Source organism: Dermacentor variabilis, chromosome 4 (assembly GCF_050947875.1).
Source record: "Dermacentor variabilis isolate Ectoservices chromosome 4, ASM5094787v1, whole genome shotgun sequence".
Classification (NCBI taxonomy): domain Eukaryota; kingdom Metazoa; phylum Arthropoda; class Arachnida; order Ixodida; family Ixodidae; genus Dermacentor; species Dermacentor variabilis.
In genome coordinates this window covers 7,223,923-7,241,271 of record NC_134571.1, presented here as the reverse complement: position 1 = coordinate 7,241,271, position 17,349 = coordinate 7,223,923, and the positions used below count along the sequence as shown (strand labels likewise).

The following is a 17,349-nucleotide window of genomic DNA, read 5'->3' as shown; positions in this document are numbered from 1 at the left end:
ATACCGGATCAGATGAGTCAAGGCAGCGCCGAACTTCATCTTTTGGCGGTGGTTCAAAATCCTGGCCATTCATTGCGCACACAAGAGCCAATAACACAGATGTTAGGAATTATGGTGTGAACCGAACCGCGATTGATTTTCACACGCTCAGCCAGTTCATCTATGCTTATCCTCTGTTCTTGTCTAATCAGCTCATTGTTTACAGTTTCGTTGGGGGTGATTGCGTGGAGGCTTTGGCCTGGTCTTGAATTGTCTTTGCAACTTTCACATCCTTTGAACAGTTTGCTCCGACGCTTCACAGTGGCCAATGAAATGCAATGTTCAATGTACACGGTAGCCATACAGCAACTAAATTCTTTTTAGGAAAGACCTTCAGCTGTCAAAAACCTCGTGACACCAAGCTGGTTAACTTTTGGAGTGTCCATTATGTCACGCAACCATGTTCAACACAGTGTATGAGAGCATTAAAGCACCTTTATCCTCACACCTGCATGTCACTTTTGTAAATGAGAGATGTCTGTGTGCAATGCACATGCTTTGCAGATAATGAACAGAACCATTATTGTGCGGGGTTGGTTGGCTCACTCTCATTTGACTCGTCCTCGTAAATTAGAAATGCAAAGATACAATGAAATATACAAATGCGAAGAAACAGCTTGATAAAGGGCAAGAAAGTGTCATTGGCAACAAAATTCACTGCACGTATACACAAAACCTTGCAATAAGATATTTAAATACAGCTATAGGTCTCTAATAAATCTATGTATTTAAGAAAAAGTCACGGTATATAATGCGTCAAACAAGGCAAATAAGCATGTTCCGCAATCATAGATCACAGAATCCTAAGGCCCCCCCCTCCTCCCTCCCCTCCTCCCTCCACTCCCCCCCGATATATTGCGCGCGGCAGAAAGCACTGCACTTCCTCGCCGCTTTTCTCCCTTGTGCACAGAAGACCAAGCCACCATCGTCGGCTCACCCATGCCATCCCCCACCCTTTCACTCGCACATACAGCATGCGGCGCGGTCATGATGTTATCGCCCTTGGACTTAATACGGAACATGACGCCGACGTCAGGAATGTGCCTGGAGCGTCCATATAATGGCTATCGCAATAATATAATAAGAATATCCGGAACTGAAGCATCCCGTGGCCCATTACTTTCTGCAAAAGAAGGAGTAACAAATCGAGCTTTCACCATGTGACAATTTGTTGCGCCACAATTATGCCTTTTGTGGGGGGGGGGGGGCACCGAAATTAAAAAAAAATGAAACGCAGCGGGAAACATGTTGGCCACAATTGAATGTCTACTTTGGGGCACCTAATGTGGCTACCGAATGAATATAGAAGAAAGTACGAGATGCTTGGTCCATAAAGAACCATACTCATACTGCTCGGTATCCTACACCGGCGAGACAAGACTTTCCGGAGAGGTTGCGCTAAAGCGAACGCGTTGCAATACGCCGAGTCCCCACAGTGATGGCGGCAAGCGACCATTGTTTCTTTTTTTTTGTCTGCTAGCCAGAAGGCGTCCAAAACTCTCCCAGGCAGAAATGCACTCAGCCAGAGAAAAACAAATGCGCACCAAAGTGCGCCGGGCGGTGGTCGGGGCAACATGAGAAAAACACATGCTCTGGCTGCCTCTGGTAAACCGCGGGTAGTGAGAACATGAAAACTGAAGAGCCTCAATGTGTCCTCGCAAATAAATGTCAAAGTAGAAAAATAATTAAGAATGTAGTTACCTTTGCTGGCTTTAGTGTCTTCACCTGGATCCTTTGGAGCAGGTAAAAAAATATTCTGTTGAATGACTGCACGAATGAACCACCACAATGCTTCGTCTCATCGGACCTTGCTGCGTGCTTTGTTGATTTGGCTTGTCTCGTTGTATGGTGCGATGTACGACTTTAGAAAAGTCTATACACTTTTGGCGTCATGTTTACAAGAACCTTAAACCCACAAACTTCCGGAATTGAAAATGAAAACCATGACTTTAGAAATGTCAATGCACCTTTTGCATAAAATGTTTGAGAAATTTATACCTATAAAGTTTCGGAATTGAAATTTATTCGCTCCGTAGATTCTGTGGCCTCTGCGACAAGCCCGCTCACCATCAAAACGCCCTTGAAACTTTGTGCTCGGATGGGGCAGCTCCTTGCGTTATGCGACTCCCCGGTGCCGTTTTTACAATTGCTAGTAGGTACAGCGGGGCATGGAACTTGCAGAGACAACAGACGTTTGCGCGCATGCATGAGTAAGAGTGGGTACAAGAGAAGAAATTTGGGGACTTTTGCTCCTTGAATATACGACTCTGCCAAGGCACTACGGAGCAGTTTCTAAGTCCATGTTGTATGCGTTTGTTCCTAGGCTTGCCGGCAGAAGTCGTGGGGTGCGGTAGTGCTGAACTTAGCATCGCAGGTTGGTGGCTGGACGTAGTTATATTCATTCAATTGTGTTTTTTACTAATTAAGACAATGTGTCATTATTACACATTATTGGCGGCGCCTCTACGACACCAAAGCTAGAACCCGGACTGGTTCGTGGGTTGGGGCCGCAGAGGCCGAAGCGTCCCAGGAGGTGTTCACATAGTCGCTGACAGCCAATTTTTTATGTGGACACCCCCTGGCACACTTCAGCCTCCACGGCCGCAACTCACGGGCCGCCCTGCTTCCAGCTTTCATCCCCCGCTACCGCTTGGGTACCCTGGAAATCCTGCGCCGCCTGCTTTAATGTAACCTCAGGTGCTCTCCTGATGCCTCCGTTTGCCAGTTAAGCAACCTGCGACTTATACACCAGTCAGAACCTTGCCCCTTCAGACAACGATCACCAAATGGGGCGTCCGTGCCCACTGCCTCACCACACGGGCAGCCAGCAGCGGAGCATGAACAAACTGGACCGCACTCTGCCTTGCCTAGGGGACAAACGCATACAACACGCGTTAAGCCTCCTCCGTTGTGCCTAGGCAGACTCATATTCAAGGAGCAAAGGCCCCCAGATTTTCGCTCTTGCATCAGCGCTTACTTGTGCCTGCGCAAAAACGTCGAGCGCCGCGAAAATTGCCACGCCCCGCTGTACCTACTAGCAATTGTAAATACGCGTCCTGGTACGTGGGCGTTGCCGCGAAATCCAGCCAGAGTTCGCAATGTATGCGCTGAGATGTCTTTGGGCCTGAAAAAGACCATTCTAGACAAAATCCAGAATTATTTCCGGCGCCGGGGGTTGTTTTGGTCGGCGGTGCATGACAGTATGAAAAAATTTCAGAGGGGGGGGGGGGGCTGAAGCCCCATAAGCCCCCTCCTCTACGCCCCTGCCTCTGGTAATGTCTCAACCAGTCTTCGATGTCCTCACTCGCTTTGCCTGAGAATATGCGTGCTTCTCGATGAGGTGTCCAGTAGTCGGCTTGCCTAGGGCGAATGCTTTCTTCCGTGGTTTCCTTGCGAACGTCACCTCCGTCCGAATCACTCATGCCAGTGTCTCCCGGTGGTAGCCTGGCCAACCATTTGCTGTGTTGAAGGGGCTAGTATAGCTCGGTCGTCCAGTGTGATCTACCCAGCACCTCCACCAAGATTGTTACGGATGGGATGTGTTTATTTACAAGATGATGGATCGTTGGCGCAGAGTAAGGGACAGGACAGTCATGCAAGGCCAACAGGCAGCGGCCAGCTCCTCGCGCACACCTCTACTTTCTCTTGTTATGGCTGTGTTGTACAGCGTGACAATATATTTACCTTGCACGCTAAACCTTTTATATAATGTGCATCGGTTCGTTTAGGATTCAGGACATATTGACAGTGTTCAGGTAAAATGCAGATAGCCTCAATGGTTGTGACAGCCTAAGGCATTGCCTAGCTGCAGAGTCCAACCAGACTACAAGATGACTGCTTGAGTGCTGTCAGGTTGTCCAGGAATGCAGTTTCTGAATGTCGTGACACAGCAGGTCCAAATGCTTGCAGAAAATTTTGAACAGTATACAACTCGCAACACATGAGGTGCTTTGCTATGACCATTCCACATGTTTACACTACGAGTAACCCTAATCGTGATGAATAAATTTCGTTTCGTACAATGTTATCCAACATGATGAGCGCTCGTCCTGTGTCCTTTCACTCCGTCGTCTTGTTCGCGCTGTTACCATAATGAATGTACACCAACTGGCCCAACTTTCCATTTTAATAATGATAAACTAAGTTGCCTCATTTTCCAGCTTTGCCAACAGATACCAGGTGCACTGCAACAGGGGAGGTGAGATAGGACCATCTTGAAAGCAGTTTATAGAAAAAAAAAAAACTATTTATTTCCCCCACCATTTTGTTGCTCCCTGGAAATATATTGTGCCGCCATTTGTACAATACAATTTACAACCACCAGGGTACCTACACCCTTGAGGTGGTGTACTCCACTGGGAAGGAGAATGAGTGCATGCCTGTGCCTAGGATGTTGGGCAGGCTGCCCGCATTGGGGATGACGTTCCAGGACAGGGTGAGCGTAATATTCCTGTTGCCCCTGGAAGGAAAACAGCAGCACCATTACTAGTTGCTCTCTTCAATAAATGTCTTGTACTGCTACTTAGTCCTTGCTTTGTTTCAATTGTTTTCTAAGCTACATGTTGGTGAACAGTGGCAGGATAAATAGTTGCTTCTTGACATCTGCAAATGGCACTACGTGTTTATGTTCATTAGTGCACTCTTCTCAAACAAAAAGCACTTGTTCAACAAGCTGTGTCCTATGCAGTGTAAATACCAGATACAGGTCAGTGAAATAGATGAAAGGCATTCTCAGACATTTTGAAATTACCCGACATCCATGGATACAGATTGGGCACTCTCATTAAGTGAGCTGTATGGAAGCACTTGTAACTGTTAATCGGTGGTTGCATTAACTCTGATGGGCATAAGATAACAGATTGCATTGTGTCTAAAGCATTATGCGAGTGTTTTTGGTTCCATATTGTTCACAGAAAGTCCAATTTGAAAGCTGACAAGCATCTTGTATCAGACAATGTGGGTCGCGTATGTCGCACTATCAATTCATCAGAATCCCTGTTGCCCACTTCAGACCTCCTCCTGGTTGTAGCCTGTGTGCACAAGCTGGTACACTGCACAAGCAGCATGTGCACATTTTGTTGTGTTTACGGCACAACCTTGGTGTGTGCCATATTGTTCAGGGCTGCCCAGTTTCACAGTTCCCGATAAAGAAAAGGTGCACTTAGTCAAGGTACCTTCAATGACTGAATATGAGGGAAGATATGCTTGGGCTTTTTCTATGTCTTTAGTGGAAGAAAAATTTTTTCTTGAAACAGTGTCCATTTATAATTGCAGCGGTTTGAAGAAATACGAAACAAATCACAAAACAGTGCAAGAGGAAGTAAACAGTCTTTGCTACTGTTATGCCTTAATATGGAATTAAACAGAAAAAAATACTCCAACGAGGTCTAGAAACAGCCACATGGAAAAGGCCAATAGCAGTAATGGTTGCCCTTAAAAGTGTGGCCATCAAAGGGTTAATACTATAATATACGAAGGAACTTGTTTCAGTTATGCATACCTTTCATGCCAGACCTTTATGAAACATTAAAAATTTATTCATACAAAAATGTCGCAGTTTCTCCCGAAAGGCAAAGCACTGATTGCAATAGCAAATTAGTAGACAGCTACATAAAGTAAGGATAGTAGTTTTATTTGCCGTATGAACTTGTAAACATTCACTTAACAAGCATAGTGTCACGTGCACACTCGCTGTCAAAACGCTAGAGTGAGGAAGCACAGCAGCAGTAGCGAGCGAATCGCCCTTCGTACTGCCTATTGCTTCAACGCGAAGTAAGCGGTAAGAACGCAGCATACACAAAGCTATCAGCACTCGGCGCACTATGTCCCCATTGCAGATAGCTTTTGAGATAGGGCCGGCGTGGCTGCACCAGATGCAGCCGCTGCTGGAGTACTATTCCCCCCACTGGTGCCTTGTGTGAGAAGAAAGACTGTGCGCTTCTTCCACGCTTTGCTTTCTTGCATGCGCGAGATTGAGTCACCATCTTCAGCTCACCTTTGCACATACAGCATACGATGCGCGGTGACATTGTTATCACACTTGGACTTCATACATAACACCACAGTGATGCCGACGGTGGAAATGCAACTGGAATGTCCATATAATTGCTATCGCAATAAAAGTTAGGCTGTAGTGTTTTTTTTTTTTTTCTTATGACACCTGCACCCGAGTAAACCACCTAGCATGAAATGATTGTGTGAGGTTTAGTGCACAACATGCAGCAACTCCATCCTGTAGACTTGAAATACCACATTACAGGTTTCAGGGCACAATTCTTACAGGCTGTACCATTGCTGTACAAATGAGGAACACCGACAAAATCGGCGCCATTGCATACATACAATAGTACAGACATAGCTTACGCCAAGCTCTGCTCCGAGAGCAGCACCATGAAACAGGATTTCGTGTGCTAACACACACAGATCAAATGAGAACAAATTAAGGTCCACAAGAATGCATTCTTTTGCTCCTGCTTTCACCACTCAATGTACTGTTATGATTTCAGCTTGTGTGCTTAAAGGGACACTAAACGGCAACACTAAACCAAATTAAGACTTGTAAAGTATATGGTAAAAACTATTCCAATTAATTTGACAGAAAAAGTTTCCTAGTGAAGAAAATGAACGCAAAACCTCAATTTCCTGAATTTTGGGCTGAACCAAGCTACAAGCTCGAGCACTTGCAGCCTCGTTTATAAGTTTGCAGAATATTGTTTGTTCATTCATTTTCCTTTTAATCGAGTGCTACAAAACAGAAGAAAGAAATGAATCAGCTTACTTTGTCAATGCAATCTTTCAGTCAGTCAAATGTGTCAAAAGAAAATGATGTAAAAAAATCACCTGCGATTACGATACTCCCTAATGCGAAATTTGAGCGCAGCACTGTAAGTGTTGTTATTTCACTATATACTGGCTGGCGTGGACTACCTTCCTAGTGCAGCACATTGTGAACGGCGTTATGTGTGGCACGACTGCCTCGCTAATTGGGAGATCGCAAGACACAGCATGTGGGTGGCACGCGGGCCCAATTCACAGCAGCCGCTGCAGACATGTCTCCACTCCTGCAGCGCTTTGTTTCCATACAGACGACGCGTGCTACTCTGCTGCAATCCCGAAGCCATCGTCGCCGCAAAGCTGGTCCTGCGCAGCACTACGCATTTCTTCTCCCGCTTTCGCCACAACCTCCCTCCACCTTGCACTCTCTTCGCTATTGCAGTTTATTATCTCTCGTTGCGCTCCGCATTCGCCTTCATCCTTCACTGTGTTCATTCACTTGGTTACGAGGCAGAATGCTGACGCTCGCTGCAGGAACGGGCGCCTAAGAGCTGCACTCTAAAATCAAGGCCAACTTTTGCTTTCTTGAATTTTCTAATCAAGCCTCGGCACCTGTACATCACAGATGTCAATGTAGTGTATTTGGGCCATTATGGTACAGCCACAAGCTTGCCAGTTTGTGTCCTGTGTTCTCTTAGAATTCAATGTAGTCCAATAGACAACTAAATGTCCCCAAGTGAATGCGGCCAAAATCCATGATGTTGCAGTGAGCTGGTGCAGAAACTATAGCTGGTGCAGATGTGCTATAATCGTCACTTCTCACAACTTTGTGCATCCTTTCTGGGTTACCAAGCCTCTTTTCACGGTGATAGCAAATGCTTTGTGATTGGAGGAGGGTAATTCACTAAGGGTGTGTGAACAAAAGTTTTTGAGACAGAATCAAGCCATGCCAGAAGTCATGCCAGTAGCCCATTGTGAACAAGGCTTCCCTAGCGAAGCCGAAACGTCTTAAGGAATTGTATAACTTTAGCAATTCTTTTGGTCGGTGTCTGTTTTATTGCTTCATGTCCTAATCTGTGGTCATCATGGTGATATAGGTACGCACACACATTCACATATCACCTCTGTTAAATGTGCCCATGTAAGACAATGAGTAGCTCATACACCCGTAAACGGCCTCTTCATTACGACGACAGATGTGAAATTCTACGCTGAAATGATGAGCAGCAACTGAGTCAGCCGTGGAAGACTATGATGATTAAAGCTCGCGCAGTGGCACTAGCACGTTTGAGCGGTTGGTGCTGATAATCTTTTTTAACAGTCCTTCTTGAAAAAGTTGTACAAAACATTTTTTTCAAAAACACCCATTCTTACCATTGTGCCTGGGAGCTCTTTGGGTCCCACGTGTGACAAGTGTAGCTCAAGGGCGCGTTGCAGGTCCCCAAGTCCACAGGGGTATGTGTCAATGAGCTTGGGCCCTTTCTGCCCTATCACAAGAATCGGCCCACATGATTTGTTTTTGTCAACATCTCTGACAAATTTTTTTCCAGATCCTAGCCAAAGACAGCTTTGCTGTAAAACGTGCTGCGGAAGGGATGGGTCTGCGTGGCGATGAGTGAGGAGACCAACGGGAGCAACCGTTTCAGTCACATGGCAGCCAGTGTCCTCGGGACCTGCAGGGCGGCTCGTTTTGCATGCGTTAATCTGGCTTCAAAGGTAGTACACTGAGGTAGTACACTCTATCGAAGGGACACAATACCTTCATGCTGTCAAGTGAGTGCCGCACCTGCATTTTAATGCCAGCTCTGTTCATTTTTTCTCAAGTGTGGCCTTGCCGTTCTCAGGCGGGCTCTCCAGCAGCAAGAATTTTACTTTTTTGCCTTCCCAGTGTTCAGGCAAGTCAATGGACCTATGGACGGCGATGGGTAAAGTCAAAACAAAATACACTATACTGATGGGCGACTTCAATACCAAGGTAGGCAAGAAGCAGTCTAAAGACAAGTCAGTGGGCGAATATGGCATAGGCTCTAGGAATAGCAGGGGAGAGCTAGTAGATTTTGCAGAACAGAATAATATGCGGATAATGAATACCTTCTTCCGAAAGTGGGATAGCCGAAAGTGGACATGGAGGAGCCCGAATGGAGAGACTAGAAATGAAATAGACTTCATACTCTGCGCTAACCCTGGTATCATACAAGATGAGGACATGCTCGGCAAGTTGAGCTGCAGTGACCATAGGATGGCAAGAACTCGAATTAGCCTAGACTTGAGGAGGGAATGGAAGGAACTGGTACATAAGAAGCCAATTAATTAGTTAGCGGTAAGAGGGAAAATAGAGGAATTCCGGATCAAGCTAGAGAACAGGTATTTGGCTTTAACTCAGGAAGAGGACCTTAGTGTTGAAGCAATGAACGACAATCTTGTGGGCATCATTAAGGAGTGTGCAAAACAAGTTGGTGGTAACTCCATTAGACAGAATACCAGTAAGCTTTATTAATCAAAAACGCTAGCGCGAATAACAGGGACACAGACAGAGAAGACAACAGGATACCAGTAAGCTATCGCAGGAGACGAAAGTTCTGATCAAGAAACGCCAATGTATGAAAGCCTCCAACTCTACAGCTAGAATAGAACCGGCAGAACTTTCCAAGTTAATAAACAAGCGTAAGACAGCTGACATAACGAAGTATAATATGGATAGAATTGAACATGCTCTCAGGAACGGAGGAAGCCTAAAAGCAGTGAAGAAAAAACTAGGAATTGTCAAGAATCATATGTATGTATAATCATATATGAATCATATATGAGACAAAGCCGGCAATATCATTACTAATATGGATGAGATAGTTCAAGTGGCTGAGGAGTTTTATAGAGATTTATACAGTACCAGTGGCACCCATGACGATAATGGAAGAGAGAATAGTCTAGAGGAATTTGAAATCCCACAAGCAATGCCGGAAGAAGTAAAGAAAGCCTTGGGAGCTACACAAGGGGGCAAGGCATCCGGGGAGGATCAGGTAACAGCAGATTTGTTGAAGGATAGTGGGCAGATTGTTCTAGAAGAACTGGCCACCCTGTATATGCAATGCCTGATGACTTCGAGCATACCGGAATCTTGGAAGAGCGCCAACATAATCTTAATCCATAAGAAAGGGGACGCCAAAGACTTGAAAAATGATAGACCGATCAGCTCACGGTTCGTTGCCTACAAAGTATTTACTAAGGTAATCGCAAATAGAATCAGGAACACCTTAGACTTCTGTCAACCAAAGGACCAGGCAGGATTGCGTAAAGGCTACTCAAGACTATATTCACACTATCAATCAGGTGATAGTGAAATGTGTGGAATATAACTGACCCTTATATATAGCTTTCATTGATTATGAGAAAGCGTTTGATTCTGTCGAAACCTCAGCAGTCATGGATGGAGGCATTACGGAATCAGGGTGTAGACGAGCCGTATGTAAAAATACTGAAAGATATCTATAGCGATCCCACAGTCACCGTAGTCCTGCGACAGACATAAAGAAACTAGAAAGAGTACAAAGCTTAGCAGCCCGTTTCGTGGTTCAAAATTATACTTGGTATTTTAGCGCATCCGAAACAAAGGAAACATTAGGCTGGAATACACTTCAAAATCATAGAAAAACATTTAGATTAAAATTTTTGCACAATATATATCATTCTAAAACCGGCCTCAATCGTGATAGCTACATTAGGCCACCGGAGTACACTTCTGGCAGGCGCGATCACCCACTTAAAATTAAAGAGTATAGATGTAGAACGGAGCTTTTTAAGATGTCATTTTTTCCAAAGACCGTCAGTGAGTGGAACAGGTTGCCCAGCGATGTTGTATCGCTATCTTCAAATGATGCCTTTGCTTCAGCCGTATGACTTGCAATTTTTTTTTCCCTGTACGTTGTGCTTGCGTCAACAGAACCGCTTTGTTTCACTTTGCACATGTACGGTTGTGCTCTGCTTCTTTGTTTCTTCTTTTTGTTGTGACGGCGATTTGCCCTGATCTGTATCTTTTTTTTTCATGTATTCTATATTAACTGCTGTTTGTCAATGATATATGTACTTCTCCCTCCCACTGTAATGCCAAACTGGCGCTGTGGGTACTGTGATAAATAAATAAATAAATAAATAAAATAAATAAATAGAGAAAGCAACAAAATTCCAATAAAGAAAGGCGTCAGGCAGGGAGATACGATCTCTCCAATACTATTCACAGCGTGTTTACAGGAGGTATTCAGAGACCTGGATTGGGAAGAATTGGGGATAAGAGTTAATGGAGAATACCTTAGTAACATGCGATTCGCTGATGATATTCCCTTGCTTAGTAACTCAGTGGACCAATTGCAAAGCATGCTCACTGACCTGGAGAGGCAAAGCAGAAGGGTGGGTCTAAAGATTAATCTGCAGATAACTAAAGTAATGTTTAACAGTCTCGGAAAGAGAACAGCAGTTTACGATAAGTAGCGAGGCACTGGAAGTGGTAAGGGAATGCATCTACTTATGGCAGGTAGTGACTGTGGAGCCGGATCATGAGACTGAAATAACCAGAGTAAGAATGGGCTAGGGTGCATTTAGCAGGCATTCTGAAATAATGAACAGCAGGTTGCCACTATCCCTCAAGAGAAAAGTGCATAACAGCTGTGTCTTACCAGTACTCACGTACGGGGCAGACACCTAGAGGCTTACGAAAAGGGTTCTACTTAAATTGAGGACGACGCAACGAGCTATGGAAAGAAGGATGATGGGTGTAACGTTAAGGGATAAGAAAAGAGCAGATTGGGTGAGGGAACAAACGCGAGTTAAGCGAGAAAAAGAAGTGGTCATGGGCAGGACATGTAATGAGAAGGGAAGATAACCGATGGTCATTAAGGGTTACGGATTGGATTCCAAGAGAAGGGAAGCGTAGCAGGGGACGGTAGGCGGGTGGATGAAATTAAGAAGTTTGCAGGGACAACACGGCCACAACTAGTACATCACCGGGGTAATTGGAGAAGTATGGGAGAGGCCTTTGCCCTGCAGTGGGCGTAACCAAGCTGATGATGATGATGGACCATTCCAAAATTTTGTACATGTACGAGGAAACTATATTCCAACGAAAATGCCCTTAACCACTGACTAGATGAAAAAAATTGGCCACAATGAACAGTTTGGCCTTTAACTACACCAAGTACCCTGCACTGCGGGGATTCAGCAGTACAGTAAGTGCTGCTGAATGGCTACAATATAATACCATCTCAGTGGCTGGGTGTTGATTGCACGAAACTAATATAGCAAGACATTTTTGAAGTAATTTTCTGAAAGCGTTTCGGTTTGCTGGGGGTCGGACAGGGTGGAATGTATTCAGTGGACAAGTGTCAAGGAATCTGGTTGCATGGTCGATGATCTCATCAAGTGAAAAAAATGCTAAGCTTCTGGTGCCACAGGTAGCGACAATGGCTGCACATGTGAAATGCGGTAGAGGCACGCCTTGGGTCGGAGTGGAATGTTCTGCTGCTACAGGTAGGGCACCTTGCTATTGACATGTGTACTTATCTTATCGGGCGACAACGTTTTGCCGCCTAACAAATGTAATCGCACAGCGCGGGACGCGCCTGCATGTATCCGAAATTTCTGGAAAGTTATCGATGCTTCTACCCGGCTGTCTGTTGTCGCCGAACCTTGTGTTATCAGATTTCATCGCGTGACGCGAATGGTGTAGAACTTTGTGGAAGGCACGCGGGTCCGAATGATTAGTCTGGAACATTCGACGACTGCTGTATAAAAGCCGACGCGCTTGACCCGTTGATCAGATTTTCGACGATCGCCGACTGTGTTCACCGCTCTCATTGTGCTTTAAGTGTAGCCTGTTTTGTGGGCACAGGTTCGCCCAATAAAAGCTAGTTTTGCCTTTCACAGTATTGCTACTGTGTTCTTTGACGTCACGACCACATGACACTATTTTGGAATGCTTGGATGGGGAAGCACTTAGCATAGTGTTACTAGAGTGTAGCTGCTAAACAGGAGACTATCCTGTGCTGGCGAATGCAAACTCAAAACCAGTGGGGGCGATGCAGGAGCCATTGAGATGTGTAAACAAGCTGGTCACCGTCTGTCATTAATGGTTTGTCTGCCGAAACTGTGGCCGACAGCGCTTCGTAGACATACCATACTTTTCTCGCTCGCCCAGATGCACTTGTATACATTTTCTTCCAAAAGCGACCTGCTCCTTGTGCTCCTTTGTGTGTATTGCAACAGTAACACAGCAAAAACTATTTGGGGGTGGTGTTCAGTGGGAGGGGATATGCAGTCTGATCATTGCGTGCATGTAGTAGCAAGAACACATTTGAAAACTGAACATAGATGTGTCGAAGCTTAATTTTCTTTTTTTGATGAACAAGCAGGCAATGAACATTGTGACCTATTTTATTTATTTGAACAAGAAACTGCTTTTTTTTTTCTGGCTGGTTGCATGCACTTACCCTGTGAACGAAGTCGTGATCACTGTTCTTTCTTTTTGAGTGCATGTGCATGACCACATAAAACTGTGTGTCACCTTACAGATCATCACATCCAAGCACAGGCACACACAGATGGCTTGTCTATCCTGACCGGGATGTTACAGAATATATTGCCAAAAACATTCCTCTCAAGTCTCTGAAGAACAAATTATTGTGTATTCAATAACAGTAAATATATTAAGGAGCAGTTTTGGAAGACCTCATCTCTGTGAAGGGGTTGTATGGAGGGTCGAGAATCGCTTACATATTCGATGCCACAGGCAGTTTTCTTCATTTTGCATATGCAGTTTCTGGCATCTATTGGTGGTTGTGTTCGGAGGCTTTATGACCGAGGTTACCTTGGCCATTACCTCCGCAGACAGATGTTCACACCTTTTTTATGTGCTAGTGTACCACACCAATTGTGGTGCATGTGATATTATAATGCACATGTATGCCACCATTTTACTTCGGCCTTTCCTCTCCCTTGCTTGTTTTCAAGCTGCCTACTTCTCCAACGATTATCTCATCACTTCTGATGATAGTATAGCCATTTGAAATAGCCTTTTGTGGATATTATGAAGCCCTTCATGCAGCAAGTGCCCTACTCTGCCAGGACAACAGTTGTCATATCTCAGATGCTTCTATACCAGTTGTCTCGTGTAAAATGCTCCACATGTTGCTTCTGTGTGGGATTGCTTTCTCAATCAAATTTTCAGAGTACAACAGGTAAAGTCACGGTGCTAAGCTTGCTGAACACGAAGTTAGCATAGCATATTTTTTAGCTTGATTCTTTCCAACATAAGTGCATGGTTTGAACATGCTCAAGCGCATTCACTAAAATTAAGCTTCCGCCAGAGTGCTTTATGACACTCAAGCTCATTCTTTTGGTAAACATCACCTTTGCATCACATTTGTTGCCTTCGAGATATGGTCACGAAGGCACACCCCCCCCCCCCCAAAAAAAAGCAGAATTGTGCCTGGAACCAGTGTCCATTTCTCGCGAGGTATCAATAGTTCTTTGTTATCATTAACATACTAGTAGTACTTCAAATTTAAGCGTACTCTAAATGACACCCGACTGACACATGGTGTTACCATTCCTGAGCATGCGCTGATGAGTTTTGTGTCTTCTTTTTTCGCCTCAGTGCTCCCTTCAGTTGATAGTCGGCGTTCATGTTGTCCACTTCTCTACTCTTGCGTCCTGTCTGCACGCCTCACTCCTTTTTTGCATGATGTTCACACACTTTGCACTTATCTGTGAGGCGTTTTTTTCTTTTGGCATAGCCTGTGTTCCTATTTTTACAGCTCTCCAATGTCGCGGCAGCACAAAAAAAACTGGTGGCTGCCATCATCACAATGTGCCTGGCCACTGGTGCAACAGAGTGCAAAGCAGGACCACATAGGAAACTTGTTGCTGTTATGACATGCAGAAACGCTTCTGCACGAAGCTTCTCTGGAAAAAACCACTACACATCACACGACCAGCAACACGACAACAATAAAGCCAGATGAAGCAGCACCACGGAAATGAGTCCGGAAGTGAAAGCAGAAACGAAACCAGAAGCCTCACAAGTTAAGAAAGATGCAATCACAGCACCACTAGTTCGCACTTCGATCACCACTTCGGTCACCTCTTGAGCGGAGTTGTGGAACTGAAGTATGTCTAAGAATGTAGACCACCACATGGTTTATATGTTACATCTTGAATAGTGGGTAAATGTCTAGCCCATATAATGAGTGGAGCGCATGTCTGTAAATATAACGGCACTCACTTCAGTCCGTGGCCATCATCCCAGAAGTAGTACTTTGTGTTCAGATTCTTGTAGTCCAAAATGGCATTATCTCCCCGCCTGATGATCTTGTCCCATAAGACAACTTGATTAAGTGCCTGAAAAAAAAAAAAAAAGGAATATTGGCATGATAAAAGAAGTTGGTGGAATGCACAATACTAACAGGGGTGAGACCGTGCAAACAACTTGCTTTCTGAACATTCGCTTGTGCGCTCATGATTCACAGGCATCACGCTGTCGTCAGCGTGGCAAGACGGAAGTGCGAATTGTACACTGCCTACTTGGTGATGCAGGGGGCAAAGCGAACTTTTGGAAAGCGAGATGCTTGTGCAACCTTGCCCCAGCTGAGCGCGTAAACTATGTCAGAATGTCTACTACCGCTTGAGCTGCATGTGTTCAAACAGATCTAGGGAAGGTAGACACTGATAACTCCTGTTGTGAAGTTAGATTGTTGAAAGGTATAGAAATGGCCACTCTGTCTGAACTGTGTGCAAATTTGCACCATTTCTGATGGCACCAGATTGTTTCCTGATGTCGACTGCTACGCCTTTTACTCCAGCAACGGTCTCTGCGTTATCATACTGATCTAAGCAAAAACTCGTGGCGCACGTGACCTATCAACACCCTATTGGCCTCGGAAAACTACCTCCCTCTGTCCAACAAGTCACGGTGCAGGGAGCAACGTGCCGTACATGCGGCCCAATGTCTGACATGAGATAGAGTCATAGAGTCCCCTGAACTAACATATTTCATTAATAAACTGACACGCTAGTAATGCAGCTGTTTCAACGGAGCAGAGCTTGACAGCTGCACCCAATGGCAGAACCGGATGTAGACGCGGCGTTTTCACTTCGCAACATAGTGGCACTAATCACAATTATAGATGCGCTGCCGGCCACTTTGCAAGCAGTGCAACTTTCGTTGAAACGTTGGAAAGCGAAGCCGAGAAAACTTCATGATGCAAAATGTGCCCACTTACGTTGCTCTCCGTCTCGTACTCTGCAGTTACATACAAGAACAGCTGCTTCACGTTCCAGTTGAACAGGTCGGTAAGATCTGTCTGAAGTCAAGGAGGCGTCGTCAACGACGTATGGGAAGTGTAGTAGGACGTATTTACCTTGTGCCAACGTATTAAGTAACATGTAAAACAACAGGACTGAAACCGAACGACAGCGACTAGCCCTGCCGTTATTGCTGTCGCCCAGTTTCAGCGCTGTTGTTTTCCAGTTGCTTCGCATTAACAGACCCAAGTATGCAAATTAAAAAAAAAAAACATTACAAAGGATACTGGCTTTAAGGTCGAACGTGACAAAGCCCAGGTCATTCTTTCCTCTTGCTGTACTGAAGTCCTGGACGTTCTTCCTGAAACACACACACAAAAGCCGCTAAGTTCAAGTATTCGCAAAATACGCGAGCGGCTACGCGGTCAGGCGACTTTCGAATTATTTTAATGCTCAACCAGAAACGAGCGTTTAAAGGGACATGCGTGGTCGGCCGAGTCAACTTACACGACAGCTTTGATGGCCTGCAGATCAACTTCTGACTGGTACCTGTGAAATGCCGTGGACAAGAAGCAGCAGAAGGTTAGCGCTGTTAATACACTTAGCGTAAATGCGAATATCGCGTTGGCTCGGGAAATAACCGTGTTCATAGCTGCACCGACTTAACACACGTAATCAAAGCTACGGCGGCTGTGGCAGGCTGTAGCTGTAGTGGCGACAACCGCGACGTGCCAGTTGCCGGCACATTGTTGCTGGTTGGATGCAAGTCTCAGCGACGGCAAGTCTTTTGGCTGAATACGACGGTTTGTTACCAAAAACGGTTTCAGGTCACTTCACGCAAATCCAACCGTGATATTTCTACACATATAGTCTAACTGTGGCACGCATACGTTAAGTCGAATAGCTTTCGTTGGCTCTTTCGGCTGTTTTCGTGGCTGGTAGTCGCATATAGTTTCATACAATAATTAGTAGAGGGAACTTGGAAGACCTTCTTGTTGGGCGAGTTGGTGCATATTAGCAAACAGTTTTATAACTGCGCAAACAAACGACCACAGAGAAGGACATGTGCAGACTTGCAACTAATCTTTATTCCACAAAGAGCATATATAGGTACATCTCAGAAATACACCACTGCGCGTGCGCGGAGAAACCATAACCGCCCAAGAACTTTCTGTTCTAGCAACACGCAACCTAACCACGTTCATCACGAACCATCACGATATGCTCTTTGTGGAATAAAGATTACTT

At 45.1% G+C, this 17,349-nt stretch overlaps 1 protein-coding gene across 1 annotated transcript; it reads right to left on the bottom strand.

Annotated features, from left to right (window-relative positions):
* Window positions 1-4,147: 4,147 nt before the first annotated feature.
* Window positions 4,148-16,896, bottom strand: Spase22-23 (Signal peptidase complex subunit Spase22-23). The gene is made up of 5 exons (XM_075688037.1): window positions 16,609-16,896; window positions 16,389-16,462; window positions 16,080-16,156; window positions 15,083-15,198; window positions 4,148-4,498 (listed from the first exon to the last, which is right to left on the bottom strand). The coding sequence occupies exons 1-5, from the start codon at window positions 16,749-16,751 to the stop codon at window positions 4,369-4,371; spliced, it is 540 nt and encodes a 179-aa protein (XP_075544152.1). The 5' UTR covers window positions 16,752-16,896; the 3' UTR covers window positions 4,148-4,368.
* Between the last annotated feature and the right edge of the window lie 453 nt (window positions 16,897-17,349).